Source organism: Peromyscus eremicus, chromosome 1 (genome assembly GCF_949786415.1).
Source record: "Peromyscus eremicus chromosome 1, PerEre_H2_v1, whole genome shotgun sequence".
NCBI lineage: Eukaryota > Metazoa > Chordata > Mammalia > Rodentia > Cricetidae > Peromyscus > Peromyscus eremicus.
The window spans coordinates 75,073,916-75,090,058 of NC_081416.1; the positions used below are offsets into that span (position 1 = coordinate 75,073,916).

The 16,143-nt window shown below is 50.9% G+C and overlaps 1 protein-coding gene across 1 annotated transcript; it reads right to left on the bottom strand.

The window, feature by feature from the left end:
• Positions 1-124: 124 nt before the first annotated feature.
• Positions 125-15,951, bottom strand: Rnf40 (ring finger protein 40). The gene is made up of 20 exons (XM_059266396.1): positions 15,829-15,951; positions 15,519-15,722; positions 14,935-15,102; positions 14,718-14,859; positions 13,417-13,623; positions 12,833-12,954; positions 12,587-12,733; positions 12,429-12,503; positions 11,542-11,661; positions 11,277-11,456; positions 9,300-9,435; positions 8,190-8,311; positions 7,674-8,101; positions 7,474-7,591; positions 7,176-7,325; positions 6,791-7,003; positions 6,588-6,713; positions 3,413-3,553; positions 3,227-3,328; positions 125-1,268 (listed from the first exon to the last, which is right to left on the bottom strand). The coding sequence occupies exons 2-20, from the start codon at positions 15,648-15,650 to the stop codon at positions 1,092-1,094; spliced, it is 3,006 nt and encodes a 1,001-aa protein (XP_059122379.1). The 5' UTR covers positions 15,651-15,722; positions 15,829-15,951; the 3' UTR covers positions 125-1,091.
• Positions 15,952-16,143: the final 192 nt, after the last annotated feature.

The window sequence follows — 16,143 nt, forward strand, 5'->3', positions numbered from 1 at the left end:
ACAGTTGTTGGGTGGACTGAAGCGGGTTCTCAAATGTGCCCAGTTCCCAACCCCAGATCCACACCAACCCAGGTATAGCAACTAGACTTGTGTTTAGACCAAGTGGACTGGGTACTCTGCAGCCTAGGGTTGGGTATTTATTCATAACAATTAGCAGCCCATACACAACACCTCTAGAGTAGAGGCTGTGAGTCCAAAAGATCCTGTAGCTGTCTGCAGGGCCATCTCCCAGCTCCACTGGGTCCTGTCTTCACTGTTGAGTCTGTTGAGGCAGGTACTGCAGGGAGCATCTGAGCACAGGCTAGCCGCAGGACAGCAGGCAAAGCTCTCTACCTGGAATGACTGGAAGTGCTAGACTGTCCCTTCCCTCCTGGCAGGCAAGCTGCACCTCCACAATTCAGACCACCAAGATGAAAGCAGGGCTAGCACCAGGTGCTCAAGGGAGCAGCAGAATGTGCGAAGAAGGGTCAAGAGGGCTGGGGAAGAGTGTCTGGCTAAAAGAAATCGATGACCCTGAATCAGCACTATGAGGAGGCAGTGTCCGTACCTGCAGAGCTTCCCTGAATAGGGCAGACACCCAAGGCTGCACCTTCTTCAGCACAAAAGCTACACCAGGGTACAGGAAACTCCACAGGAGGGCTAAAGCCCTGCCCAGGCCTGGAGCCAAGTAGGTGAAGAAAGGCTCCCTGGGCCCAGGACCCAGTGCCAAGCAAAGGGTCCCTGGTCATCACTGAGGTCGTGTAGGCAGGTGGTAAGCCCTTTCCTGGTGGAGGAATTCCCCTTTAGGGGTAAGGATGGATCTGTCTCCCCAGTAGAAACAGAGTTAGGCCAGCTCCTAAGGCTCCAGTTGGATGTTGTGAGCCTGGGGAGTGCCCTAGGCTGCAGACCTGACATTCAGGGAAAGATGGTACTCAGCTTGGTTAATTCCACCTCTCCTGCATGCACCAGTAGCCCCAAACCATCTAGGTACATAGGGGCTGGGTTCATGGAGTCTGGAAAGGAGGCTGGGGCCATTGCCCCTGGGGGAGTGGGGAGCTGGGGGCACAGCCCCTAGGGTCTATGGGTGTTTCAGAGTCCCCTGAGTTTCAGGTTCAGCTGATGTACACACGGTGGAAGTCATGGGCACCAAAGGCCGCGTTGCACTTGGGGCACTTCCTCTGGCGGGCCTCGTAGCGGCCACGCACACACTCAAAGCAGAAAACGTGGAAGCATTTGGTGAGCACAGCGTCTTTCTTGCGAGTGTTACAGCAGGGGCAGGTCAGCCGCGCCTGGACCAGACAGACAGACAGACACCATGTTTAGAGCAACCCTGACAGTGCCCACACTCCAAGCTAACCCCAGGAGTTCCAGGCTAGGCCCACCCAATGGCAGATGCTTCTAACTTTGACCAAACTTCTGAAAGTGGGAACCCACCCAGCATGAATGAGGAGACAGGCTCAGAGACCAAGTTTTCAGTCAGAAGGAGCCAAGAACGGGGGCTCACAACTGTGGTCCCCAGGACTTGGGAGACGGAGGCTGGGGAAGTGCTGTAGTTTCAAGGTCAGCCTGGGCCACACAGTAAGACCCTGCTTCAAAAACAAGACAAAACCAACCAACCAAACACAAAGAAGCAAACCCAAACAAAATAAACAAAACGACAAAGCAACAAGCAGCTGGGTCTCCTAAGGACAGGGATCCAGCCTGACCTCTTCATCTCTTGCCTTGTTCGCTTTTTTGGGCAAAAGCCCCAACTGGTCCCCCTCTTCTCTTTGTACCTGCTAAGTCACTCTGAACATGGTAGTCATGAGAAGCACACTGCCTCTACACTCAATTAGACCTACCCAGGTGTGACCCCGAGATCCTGCTGTGGACCTTCTCTTAGCCTAACGCCTACCTCCCAACTGCCATCCGGAGGCCCTTCTTCAGCTCCAGTCAGCCATTACCTGTGTCAGCCCTGCATGGCATGTGTCTGACCTATCTGGAGTCCCAGCCAGCTAGCCCAGCTCCCTCAGATCAGTGCCTCTCACTCTCTCAGGACTCTGCCACGAGCACTGGAAAGCCTTTTCAAGCTGTCCATGTCTGCCTCTTCCTCCTGAAGACCCAACTGCCACAAAGGGATACCTCACATTACTGACCGTCACCTCTTCACTACCGTGGCCCAGGTGGTCTGACCACCCTGGTTCCACCTAAGTTCACCAAGTCCTAGGAGCCCTGCACAGGGCTCAGGCCACTCTCCTTCCTCATCTACTTCCCATCACCACTCTCTCCCAACCCTTGGGTGTCACTGCTGCCTGCCACTGATGTTGAGATTCCTAAGGGGAGAAGACTAGCCCTGCTCTTCTTGAATTGGTTGCTCTCTAGCCCAGCCTCGGCAGGGTGTTCTCCTCACTCTTGAGACCATCCCACAACCTGTTCCTAATCCACTCGTGAGGGTCGTCTACCAGTTTTGCCATCCGGAACCCGAGCCTCCCTGGTGTCCCTCTTCCTTCATTCTGGCCAGGTGACCTATCCCTGAGTCCGACAGTCCCACCTCCTAAGTACCGCCTCAGCTGATCTTCTGTGTCGGTGCCTTCCCTTAGCTAAGTGCTCATTTCTGACTCAGTGAACGCACTGCTCTAATGACTCCCCTGGCAGCCCCCACCCTCCCACCCACCGCAGCTGCTGTTAGCCCCACATCTGACCTTTGCCGGAGCTGAGGATACAGCTTAGTGGAGAAGCATGCGCTCAGCTTGGAGAAGGCCCTAGGTGTAATCCCCGGCGTCACACGCCCCTCCACCTCCCCAAACCTGACAAATAAAAACCTCTTCTCTGCTTACAGGCTACAAAGCCTGGCCACACCCTTCAGGTTCTGCTGACACTCACCCATCATCTCTCCTCCAACCACAGGGCTCTTCTTGGGCCCTTTCCCTTCTCATGAGCTCTCCCATCCTATTCTTCAAGCTTGGGGTGACAGTTCCTTCTAGGGAGCCTGTTGCCACACAACCCCTTTCCCACTCCAGGGCTACTCTGGAGACTGCCCTTGGGTTCTCACCTGTCTCTGACGCCTGCCATCACATTACTTATCACTGAGATGGCAACATTACTATAAATTACCTGCTGGGGACAGTGCAATCCCTCCCCTGCCACATGGCATATATACAACCAATGCTTGGCCAGTCCGACTCCACAACCAGGGTCTTCTGCTATCCTATCTCATTTTTGAGCCCCAGAGACTAGCCAATTCTCACCAGCAGTCACCACATCCCACCTTGTACTCCTTGATCTCCTCCTGCAGGATCTCATCAGCATCTGCATAAACCTCCACCTTCCTCTGTTTCTCTAGTTTGCGCCGCAGCCGGGAAATGTCCTCCTGCAGCAGCAGAAGCCAGGCTAAGAAACTGCACGCCTGCATGCCTCCCGCACTGTAACCCATGGGCCCTCCCCAGGCACATACCTGAGCCCTCTTGAGATTGAAGCTCTCTTTCTCCCGGGCAGCCCGGCTCTCTGCCAGGCATGGCTGGATCTCTCGAAGTCGAGTCTGCACGTGCTCCAACTGCACCTTCAGGTCCTCAGCCAACTGGGCTGCTTCTACAGCCTGAGGTGGGTGGGAACAGGAAGGAGAGGGCTGTGTGCCCAAGCTTGGGGGCCACAGTCCACAGATGACCCTGCCCTGTGGTCCTCAGCCTCACTTCTTCCTACTCTTTTCAACACAGCATCTTACTACAGAAGAGTGCTCTCTCTGGTCTTTGAGCCTCCTCCAGGCTCTTGGCTCTGTTGCTATCAACAACGCTGACATACTCACTCTCCCTTGGGACTCAGCTCTGAAATCATGTCCCCAAGGAGCGCTATTATTCTTTCACACAGTCTTAGTTTCCTTCCTCAAACTGTCTGAACCAAGTGTAGTGGCATGTAGTTGTTACTCCAGCAGTTTGGAGGTTGAGGCAGGAGGATCACTGAGAGCTCAAGGCTAGCCTGGAATACATTAAGAACTTGTTTTAAAAAGAAAAAGAGCCTGGTGTGGTGGTGCACGCCTTTAATGCCAGCACTTGGGAGGCAGAGGCAGGTTCTCTGAATTCAAGGCCAGCCTGGTCTCCAGAGTGAGCTCCACAAGAGCCAGGACTAACTACATAGAGATATTATGTCTCAAAATCAAATGAACAAACAAACAAAAACAAAGAAAGACAAAGGAAAATGTGAGGGATGGGCAGCATTACTTCTTTGTGGGATTACTGGTGGGGAGGCAGGGCTCACCCAGTGTTGGTCAGCACAAAGCCTGACATGTAACAGGGACATGAAAATCCTGTTTTACACAAATGAACTCACCAGAAGACAATACCCCACTAGTTATGAAATCAGTATTAATCTTGTCTTTTTAAAAATTCTCTTTCTAGTAATTTATTTCCATTTTATGTGCATTGGTGTTTTGCCTGCATTCACGTCTGTGTAAGGGTGGTGGACTCCCGCACAGACAGGTGTGAGACGCCATATGGGTGCTGACAATTGAACCCAGAGCCTCTGGAAGAGCAGCCATCTTAACTCTGAGCCGTCCCTCCAGTTAAACCTCTATCTCAATCCACCTTTCAAACAAGGTCTCTAAATATCACAGCCCAAGCTGGCCTCAGACTTGCTGTGTAGCTGAGGATGACCTTGACTTCTTGATCCTCCCGCTGACCTTTCCAGTGCTGAGTTTATAGGCCAGTTTATACAGTACTAGAAACTGAACCCAGAATCTGATGTCTGCTAGGAAAGCAGTCTCCTCACTGAGCTGCATCATCAGCCCATTTTCTTATGTTGAATATAAAGCTTGTACTCTCAGTACCTGGGAGCCTGAGGCACAAGAATCAAGAGTTCAAGCTGGGCTGGAGATGGCTCAGTGGTTAAGAACACTTGCAGTTCTAGCAGAGGATCTGGTTTCCGTTCCCAGCACTCACATGGTGGCTCACAGCCACCTATAACTCCAGTTCAAGGGGATCTGATGCCGTCTTCTGGCCTCTTAAGGGCACCAGGCAAGCTTGTGGTACAAAGACATACAAGCAGGCAAAAACACCCATGTGCATAAATTAAAATCAGTAAATCTAAAAAAGTGGCCATGGTGGTGCATGTCTTTGACCTCAGTACTCGGGAGGCTGTTGTCTATGAGTCTGAGGCCACAGGCCACAGGCCAGCTTGATCTACATAATACTTCCAGGACAGCAGAGCTAAATAGAGAGACCGTGTCACTAGACAAATAAACACACACAAAGAGTTCAAATCTATCATGATCCACACAGTGAGAAAACAAAAGCAAGCCAACTCTTAAGAAAACACTATAGGGCTGAAGGGACGCCTTAGCTGGTGAAGTACTCGTAAGTATGAGGACCCGAGTTTGATTCCCAGAACCCACATTAAAAAAAGAAAAAAAAGAAAGAAAACGACTACATAGTAGCAACCACCATATCTATTTGAAGTTACCCAATGACTTTTAATTATTATTTATTTATTTGATTTTTTGAGACAGTGTTTTTCTGTGTAACAGCCCTGGCTGTCCTGGAACTCACTTTTGTAGACCAGGCTGGCCTCAACCTCAAAAAAAATTTTTTTAAATGACTTTATTGGGTGTATGTGTGTGAGTATACATGGCATGCCACACCCATGGAAGTCACAGGGCAACTTCTGAGAGTTAGTTCTCTCCTTCTTCCAAATAGATCCCAGGGATCGAACTTGGGTCATCAGGGTTAGAGGCAAGTACCTCTACTCAACTGAGCCATTTTGCATGTCCAAATGAGTGGTTCTAGCCCAGTATTCAGGAACCTGACATGGATCTCAATCCCAGCTTTATTTGTTCCTGAACAAGTCAACTGACATTCCCTAAGCTTCAGATCCCTCAGTTATGAAACAGGGTGGGCTAAAGAGACTCACTGCTTAAGAGCACTTGCTGCTCTTACAGAGGACCCGAGTTTGGTTCCCAGGACCCAACATGGCAGCTTACACTTGTCTGTAACCAGCTCTAGCAGATCCAACACCATCTTCTGGTCTCCTGAACACACATGCACACAGACATACACCCTGGTAGGATTACTGTTGAGTTTAAAACAGCGCCAAAAGAAGCTGGGGAGTTGGCTTAGTGGGTGAAGGGCAGGTAATGCGAACATGAGGACCTGTACTCGATCCCAGATGACCCACGTAAACACCGAGGATTAGCAGTGCATGTCTGTAACCCAGTGGAGACGGGCAAAGCCCAGGGATTCACTCACTAGCCAGCTTGCCTAGCTAGAATGGAAAGTTCAGTGAGGGACCCTGTTTCAAAACTAAGGCGGGGAAGCAACTAAGAATGACATCCTGATTACAATCCCTGTTCTTCAACCCTACCCTCATGGGAGAGCGGGAGAGGGGGGGGGGAAGGAGCACGCACAAACGCGCGCGCGCGCACGCACACGCACGCGCACACACACACACACACACACACACACATAAATAAAATGGGATTAATCGTGCCAAGTACTGAGTACAAGGCCTGATAAATAGTAAACATATACTTGTGAGCTATCCAGGAAGCAGAGCCAAGCTTCACTTCAGGACTGCCAAGCAGAGCTAGCGGGAAATACATGAACCAATCATACAAGTTGCCATGCCCAAAGGCCCAGCCTTACCTTCCTCTTATTAAGCTCCAGGGCCTGGCTTCGCAGAGTCAACTCCTTCTCTACACCCCCAAGGCTGCCCTGCAGAGCACGCTCCTTTTCCTCAAGCTTCTGCACTGTCAACAGCTGGGCATCCACCTGAGGATGGGAGGCCTCAGTACTGGGGTGCAACCTCTGCAGCTTCATCCACAAGCATCACACCACAGCCGCCATACCTGAGACTTGAGGCCAAGAACCTGCTCGCCCAGTTCATCCTTCTCCTCTCGGAGCAGCTTGTGAATCTGGTTGGCTTTGATCCGCTCCGACATGAGCTTAAAGTTGGCATCGTCCTTCTCCCGCAACTGCTGCAGCAGCCGCCCATTTTGCTCCTGCATGTCTTCAAAAGCCTGACCCGTCACATCCATCTCTGACAGCAGGGCCTCCTCCTCCTGCAAGTGGGAAGGAAAGATAGGAAGTGGGAGGTTAACAAGATCGTTGTTGGGGAACTCCCAAGAAAACAGTGTGTACCCAGACCATCAAAATGTTCCGTGCTAGAGGCACGTAACAGAGGGCTAAGGGAACCCCAGCATTCAGAAGCAAGGAGACCACAGGGCATTTCACCTGCTTGGTGGCACCCAGTTTGCGCTGCAGGTGTTCAATCTGTTCCTCTGCCTGCCGGATTCGTCGCAGGGCATCCTCATCAGCAATCTTCTTGCTTTCTCTCCGATCTCTTTCCTCCAGTTCTCGGATGCGGCTCCGAAGCTCATCCACCTACATCCATGGGAGGGAAGCCCTCAAACACTGGTCCACACAGCAACACCACTACTAGCTTGCTTCGCACAGTGAGAGAATAAGAAGAGAAGCTGACCCACGGCTCTGAAGCCCTGGGCGAGCCTCTGCATGCCCCACCTCCCCTCACCTCAGCCTTGGCCTTCCGTTCAGCTGCCATGAGCTGCACCTTATCCCGCTGCTCCTTGGGTGCTGACTTGTACATGTCCAGCAGCAGCTTCATCTCCTTCTGGCTCTCCTGGGCCTTCCTAGAGAAGGGGACAGGAGGGGCTCTCAGTAAGAAGAGCTGAACGCTACTTGACAGGGGAGGGGACGGCAACAGGGCCTCACTTGAGCTCTGCTCGGAGACCCTTGAGCAGCTCTGACTCCTTCCTCTTGGCTTCCTCCACCTTGGCCTTTTCTCGATCAGTCCTTGAGAGAGCTGAGGCTACGGGTGGAGGCCCCAGGCTAGGCCCTTCCCGTTCCCGAAGTTCTCGCTTGGGTCTGGCCTCAGGTTCTCGGCTCCGAGGGGGCAAGCCTTGGGTCCCAGGGGTTAGGGCCTGGGCATCATCTTCAGAGGAGACCAGCTCCTCCTTCTTTACTGAAGACGCAGCAGAGACGGTTCCAGGCACTGAAGCCATCTCCTTTTTGCTGTCGGGGGTACCTCCAGGGCCTGGCCCACCATCTTCTTTCCCTGGGGCTAGGGCACTGAGGGCAGAGTCGTCTGGGTGGTTCAGGCTGGGAATGCAGTGGGAAGAGCCACTGGCTTGGGCCCGGAGCTGTAAAGATGGAGGAAAATAGGAATGAGGTGAGCCATTGCTCACTAAGATCTCCCGAAGGCTTTTCCCAGGCAGCCCCTCTCCTCACTTTGCCAATCTCAGCCTGTACTTCTCGAAGTTTCCGTTTATATCGCTGGGCATCCCCTTTTAGCTGGTGATTATGATTCTGGAGACTGCTAATCAGGTGGCGCATCTCACGGTTGATAGGCCCTGGGGAAGGCAGAAAGTGGGTACGCAGGACTGTCTCTTTCCAACTCTCCTACTCCCCAGAGGGGAGAGAAGCTGAGCAGAGCCAACACTCCCACTATACAGAAGGGGAAATAAAGCCTCAGAGAGGCTGGACAGACGGCCCAGTGGTTAAGAGCATTGGTTGCTCTTGCAGAGGACTTAGGATCAATTCCTAGCACCCACATGGTAGCTCACAACTGTCTGTAACTCCAGTTCCAGGTGATCCAGTGCCTTCTGAGCACCAGGCACACATGCATGGGGTGCACAGACATACAGGCATGCAAGCAAAATACTTCTACGCAACAACATCAGTCTTTGTAATTGGTAAAGTTTATGTGTGTTTTACTTACATGTATGTCTGTATAGTGTAGTGTCCCTACAGGCCAGAAAAGGGTCTTCGATCACTGAGAATTGTGGGTACTGGAATCAAATCTGAGTCCTCTGGAAGAGCAGTGGGTGTTCTTCTCCCCCCTCTACCCTGCCCCAGGGTTTCTCTGTGTAGTCCTGGCTGTCCTGGAACTCACTCTGTAGACCAGGCTGGCCTCAAAATCAGAGATCTGCCTGCCTCTGCCTCCCGAGTGCTGGGATTGAAGGCGGGGGCGTCATGCTCGGTTCCTGCTTCACTTATTGATTTTTCCTTCATTGTCTACCACCCTCTACTAGACTTACTCCACAGTAGCAGAGATTCTTTGTTTATTGGCAAAACCCTAAAACCTAGAACTGAGTGTGGCTCATGGGGAGTACTCGATCAAACTTTGTAAGACAAATCTCGGAGAGAGAGGTCCGAAGAGCGCAGTCAGGCGTCCCCGGCTCAGCGAGCCATCCCAGCTGCTAACAGCCCTGTGAGTGGTACAGGTAGTGTACTGCCCTTTCTCTGTGGGGACGGAGGCTCTGAGAAATGCTCAAGTTATTGGCTCTAGACAAGCAGCCAAAAGGTTCAGGCTTCCCTCCACCCAAGCCCACCACGTACCAGCCTGCTCGTTGGCCGCAAGGTTCTGTTCAAACTCAATGCGCAGCATCTCATACTCCTTGCGTACCTGGGCCAGGGTATCCTCCAACTGGATAACTTCTGTGCGCAATTTCTTCTGCAGCCCCAATTCATCACTCTGTGGGTTGAGGCACATGCAGCTTATGAAAATCCTACCCTCATACTAATGAAAAGACCTAGTTTTTGCTTATAAAGAAATAAAGCTGTCAGATGGTGGTGGCGCATGCCTTCAATCCCAGCACTCGGGAGGCAGAGGCAGGCAGATCTCTGAGTTCAAGGCCAGCCTGGTCTGCAGAGTTCCAGGACAGTCAGGGCTACACAGAGACATTCTGTCTCAAAAAGAAAAAAGAAATAAAGCCAGCACTGGTTACTTAATCTCATGTCTCTCAGAAAAAAAAGGACTCCAGTGAGTGAATGTAAGATAGATAAATAGACCAAACATTATGGTGTATGCCTTTCATCCCAGCACCCAGGAAGCAACGGCTTGTGGATGTCTTGCATGGGAGGCCGGCCTGGTCTATAAAGTGAGTCCCAGGCCACCCAGGGCTACATATTGACACCTTGATAAGGAGCTGGCTCAGCAGTTAAGAGTGCTGGTTGCTCTCCCAAAAGACCTGTGTTTGGTTTCCAATCCACACTTGGCAGCTCACAACCCTCTATAACTCTAGTCCCAGGGGATGCAATACCCTCTCCTGGTCTCTGCAGGCATTAGGCAAACTGTGCTGCACATACATATATGCAAGCAAAACACTTATACCTAAAAATAAAACTGTAAAAAAGGAGGAGGCATTGGAGAGATTCTCAGTTGTCAAGAGCACTGGCTGCTCTTACAGAGGACCCAGGTTCAATTCCTAGGACCTACATGGTGGTTTACAACCATCTGTTAACTCCAGTTCCAGGGGATCTGATGCCCTTTTCTTCATCAGGCTTCAGAGGGCACCAGGCACACATGTGGTGCACAGATCAACATGCAGGCAAACATCCATATATGTAAAAACTTTAAATCATACATACACACATACATATGTAATGTGGTTGGTTGGTTTTGTTTTTTAAATAAGAACTAAGACATGTATGCAATCCTTATTCCACGTCCTGAAATATTCAGCACTAATATTTCTTTTTGGATATCCAGCTCTATTTCTTCTAATGTTAACATGATTAAAAACTAATAGGAATAAACTGAAATTCATTCCCATTGCCATGCAGAGTTGCTGTTTTGCTCCCCAGAGAATGTGGGTAGAAAGTGGACTCTGGAGGCTTTCCTTGTATTTTCACTGCTTCACTTAGAGAAAATGTAAAATTTGGCTGGAGACAATTAATTGTAAATGCCATTACCAGAAAACATCCGAGTCATTAACATTGTGACTTCTGGGAGAGGAGCTGAAGGTGCTTAGAACACGCTCTATCTATGTGTGGTCTTGGACCCAATTAATATGCACAAGCAGAAAACTAAGTTTCCAGGGTGCACACTGCCCTAGTGCAAACTACTGTATACCAGAACCAGATGCATGAGAAACAGAAAACAAAGCCAGCTCCTTCCTGCAGCCATTAGGGCAGTTTGTGTTTAAATGGGCTGGTATTTTACTGTGTTACTTTACATCTGATTACTGCGGTGGTAGTAGTGGTGGTTCATGCTTTTCATCGTACATAATCATACACTCAGGAGGCAGAGGCAGGCGGATCTCTTGTGAGTTTGTTCTCTGAGCCCAGGTCTTACAGAACATTTATGGTTATTATAATGGTACTTTTAAAAAAATATTTTGTAAAATAACAGAGTTAATGACTAAAATTGGAAGAAAAACAAAGATATACATCCCCCAGTCTCACTTCTGGCCAAGGAAGATTCTAGGCCCAAAGGACTCTTAGGGCATTCATAAGGACCCATGGGAGCTCAGGAATGTCCCAACCCTACAGGTCTAGTGCTCACCCCAGACCCAACTCATTCCAAGACCATACCTCCATATGCTCAATGTGTCTCAAGTGGGAGTTCTTGGAGGCCAGCAGCAGCCCCCGGGCCTCATCCAGCTGGGTCTTCACTTGCAAAGACTCATTGTAGAGCAGGGAAAACTGAGCCTGTAGCATGCGGTACTCCCCTGTCTCACGAACCACCTCCTCAGGAAGGCTCCGCAGGGCCACCTGGGGAGGAAGGCATCCAGAAGGGTCCGATTAGCACCAAGATTTGCAGCTCAGTCCAGGCCTCTCAGTCTCAACCACAGCCTACCTTGAGACGTTCGTTGGTCCGGACAGCCCCTTGAAGCTCGGCCTGAAGCTTCTCTAGTTCCGCCATGCGGCTATTGGCCAGTTCCTGATTTTCTTCCAGCTCTGCATTCAACATCTCAAACTAAGGAGTGGAAGGGGCTGTGGTAGGCAAGCCCAGGACGGGCAGTATGTCCCCCAACAATCCTCCATGCATTCCTCCCAGGCTCCCCTCTGCTGAGCACTGACAGAGCCAAACCAAGGGTTTGCCTAAGGCTCTAGGGAAATGGGAGAAAATCAGCCCTGCACGGGAACATCTTTCTTGTACTTTTTCTTTATGCTACTCATTACCAACTTATGTACTATTTATCACTGGTGTGTCCCCCGAAGAGAACCTAACTTCCATGGGAGCTTTATTGTTCTCTCATTCGAAACCGAGTTGGAGTTCATTAAGAAACTGATTTGAAGTATGGTAGTTCAAAGCTTATAATCTCAGCACTTGGGAGACAAAAGCAAAAGGATCAGTCACCCTCAGCTACACAGCAAGTTCCAGGCCAGCCTGGCCTATCTCATGAGACCCTGCCTCAAAACCAAAGAAGCAAAACATAAAGTCTGTGCAAACACAGACTGAAGTCCAGCGTCAATGCGGAGGGAGGTGCTCAAGAGGACTGAGCATGCTCAAATATGCGCATTGGCTTCTCAAGACAAAGTCAAGTAAAGCTCCAGCTGTCACTGGTGCTCTCCAGTCGCCTAGCTCCTAGCACTTAACTTCTGAAATTGTTTAATAACTAAGTATATAAGTGAATGAAAGAAAAAGGTGCAGCAGGAAACAGTCTCGGATACAGATGTTTGCCCTCAGAGAATGTCAAAGGCTGGACTGGGGTAAAGGACTGGAGGGGTGCTGCTGCTCACCTTCTGCATGCTAAGTGTGATCTGGCCTCCCTGAAAGCCCGAGGAACTCCCAGACACATAGTAGCCAGAGTTGAGCTGCAGAGAAAACAGACGCAAAGGATGTGAGGGGCAGAAGCTAGAGTCCCAGGTACTCAATTTGGCTCCATCCTCTCCCGCACCTGCTCCAAGGCCTCTGCCAAGTGCTTATTGAGCTTCTGTTCTCGCTTGCGCAGCTTCTCAATGTCCCACTGGAGGTCCTCCACTGTCGTCTCCATTTCCAGGACCTTGGTCTCTGTTGATGTCACTTTATCTTGGAGCTCAGAGTACTGCGGGCAATGGAAAGTGGCTTGGTTTCCTAAGACCCTTAGGTGGCAAACCAAACCCTGCCCTGGTTCTTACTGCATCCAGAAGCCCCTGATCCCCACCTCCAGTGAGATGCGGTGGTGCTTCTCCTGCAGCTGGGTGGCCAAGTCCTGGAGTCGACGGTTCTCTCTGCCCAGCTCCCGGGTGCGCACCCGAGCCACCTCCCCAGGGGCTTCACTGTCCCCTAGGAATGCAGAGCCCAGGTTGAGAGTCAAGCCCTGGATAATCCCGGAGTTTCCGTGCTGAGTGTGATGTACCAGCTGTTTCAGCAAAGCTAGCTCAGGAATAACCGTTTGGCTGATACTAGGTAGGAAGGCTGACGATAGGAGAAAGGAGCCTGCTGTCACAAAAAGCTGGGGTACTTGCCTCTCGGGACAGTGGGATAACAGGCACCTTTGTTCCAGAGAGCCCTCTCACTGGAGGGGTCTGACCCTACCAGAGACAACAGGTCCTCCAGTCATCTCTCTGGGGTCCCACTTCAGGAATCAAAGGCGAAATCCCCATCTAGAACTCAGTGGTTCCAATAAGAACAAGGCTGACTGTTCACTGGGAACTCTGTCCTCAAGGAATTACTGAGATTAGGGAGGAGACGCCTAAGGATGCAGGTGGGGACGGACTTCTCTAGGACAGTGTCTAAAGAACTAACCCCGGCTGTATACTCGCTGACAGAGTTCTTCCACCTGCCGCTGGAGGCGGTCCGAGGCCTCTACCACCCGAGACACAGCAGCCTTGGAGAACTCCATCCGCCCCTGCAGCTGCAGCTCCACCTCCTCGCTGCTGCTGGCACCCAGCGCCACCACAAAAGCCAAGGCCGGCTCACTGAGAGGGGTTCGAAACTGCATTGGCATGGGTTCTGGAAGGGACAGATACCCCATAATAAAGGGAATAAAAGCAGCAGTGACCATCAAACTATACCATGTTCCAAAATGAGCGCTTCAATCTCAAGAGCAAATTAATACAACCTGCAGTGTACTCTTGTCCTATCTGAACAGGAAGATACCTAAAATTTAAATAACTAATTTCCTTTCTTTTCTTTTTTGAGACAGAACGGGATATTACTTGGCCTCATTCAAACACACAGAAATCCACCTGCTTTTGAGCCCCCAGGGCTGGGATTAAAGGCTTGTACCACCATGTCTAACAATAGTTAATTTTCTTAAGGATCGGCAGCATCACATCCTCAGAGAAGGCTCCTCTGCCTTCCCAATCTAAAGTAGAACCCAGCCTCCCACCCCATTTATTCCTTTCAGCAGTCCCAATTCTTTTTACTTACTATGGTTATATAGTTTCCTTTATGGCAAGAATATATTTCTTTCTGTTTACCTTTGATCCCTCTATGTCTAGAATAAACCCATAATTACTATTGAGTATTCCTTTTCTTTCTTTTTTTCTTTTTAATTTTTACACCTGTGATCTGTTTAAGATTGCCAAAGACTCAAGCCTAGTTCAGTTTTGTTTTGTTTTTTAATAACAGAGGCTGGGCAGTGGTGGTGCAAGCCTTTAATTTTAGCACTCAGGAGGCAGGAGGATCTCTGAGTTTGAGGCCAGCCTGGTCTATAGATGGAGTGCCAGGACAGCCAGGGTGACATAGACCTTGCTTCAAAAGACCATAACTGAACAAATAATAAATTAGAAAAAAAAATAGGGATCCACCTGCTTCTACTTCTCAAGTGCTGGGATTATGAAGATCCAGTTAGATTTTTTAATTATTTTTGAGACATAGTCTCACCATGTAGCTAAGTAGCCATGGCTGGCCTAGAACTCTAGGAGAGAATCACCAGCTTCTGCCTCCCGAGTGCTGGGATTAAAGGTGTGCTCCACCACAGCTGGCATGAAATCAACTTTAAACAGCTGTGGGTGGGGTGGGCATTTCAGCAGATCAACATCAAAGCCACCTCCTTCTCCAGACTTTTCTCAGAATTTAGGTCCCCAGGGCTCTGGTCCTACCCCTCAGATCTGATGTTCCTGGGTCTGTTCGAGGGATAACATCACGGGTTAGCCCCTCCTGGAACCCAGGTGCCTCTGTTCCCGAAGACAGCTCTCTCTGGCGCTCGTGGCATCGGAGAAGGGCTTCTACGGTTTCATCCAGCTGAAAGAAGAAAGAACCAAAGAGGTTATGAATGCCTCAGTGCCTTTTCCAGCAGGGCAGTCTTCGGGCATCCACCTGGGCCCAGTAGCGGTTGACAATGAGGAGCGTGGCGTCATCAGTGGCCTGCCTCTTTTCCAGTTTCTCAATCCTCTCCCGGAGCTCATCCTCACAAGCTTGCCGCTGCTCCAGCCGCTCCGCCAGCTTCTTGTTCTTGAACTGCAGTACCTTGGAATCCATCTCCTCCTACCAGGGGGAAGAGACGGCAGAGGAGTGTCAGGCAGGGTCTATGAGCCATCACAGAGACAAGGGAGGGCGACTAGATTAAAGGGGAGAGGTATACTAAGGCTAGCTACCAGTGGAATCTAAAGACTCAGGCATATACAGAGAGCTTCACACTGTTTCTACCACTACCTTTTTCTAAAAAGTTTTTAACAAATCGCACGACTTATGGGAACATATTTATGTATGAGTAGGAGAGAACGACTCTACAAAGTTGTTCTCTGATCACACGCGTGCCATGCCCCCCTCCGCCCCCGTTGTGTGTATACACACACACACACACACACACACACACACACACACACACACACACGTGCACACACAAGATTCTGAACGCTTTGGGCTGAGGCCAAACATGACTTTAGCAAAAGCCCACCAACCGTGGAAGAGATGCCCCCAAGACGAATGGGCTCGATTAGAGTGGTCGTGGTCTTCTCCTCGCGGTTCAGCTTCTTCTCTGGGGGTCCTGAGCCCCCGTCGCCGGCGGCGCGCTTATTGCTGAGGCCAGACATAGCGGCGGTGGCGGCGGGGCAGCTCAGGGCTCCCCGGGGCCGTCAGGCGGGCGGAGGCGGCACTTCCGTCACCTGCAGAGAACAGAGGCAGAGCTACGGACGCGTCCGGGGCTCCAGAGCCGCGAGCGTCCCGGGGGCACCCCAGCCGGACCCCGCCCCCGCTGGCCAGGGTCCGCACCCACGGTAGGGTCAGCCGAGCGCCACCATCTTGGACTTCACCGGACGTCACCGGCCGCCAGACGCACAGCGCAGGCGTCAGAGCAGCTCCGGATGTGGCGAAACTTATTTCCTGTTTCTATTGGTGGCTCTTGGTTCCGCCTCTTGAGTCTTTTAGTTTTTTTCGCGATCGACTGTATGTCTCTCAATGATTGGCCAGCAGGCTGTTCCCATAGTTACTGACACCGCAGTTGCACTTTGCAGCCTAGGAGATGAAGTGGTGGACCTGCAGTTGGAGACTTTACTGCTATTGAGAGACCCGGTTCACGACCACCTG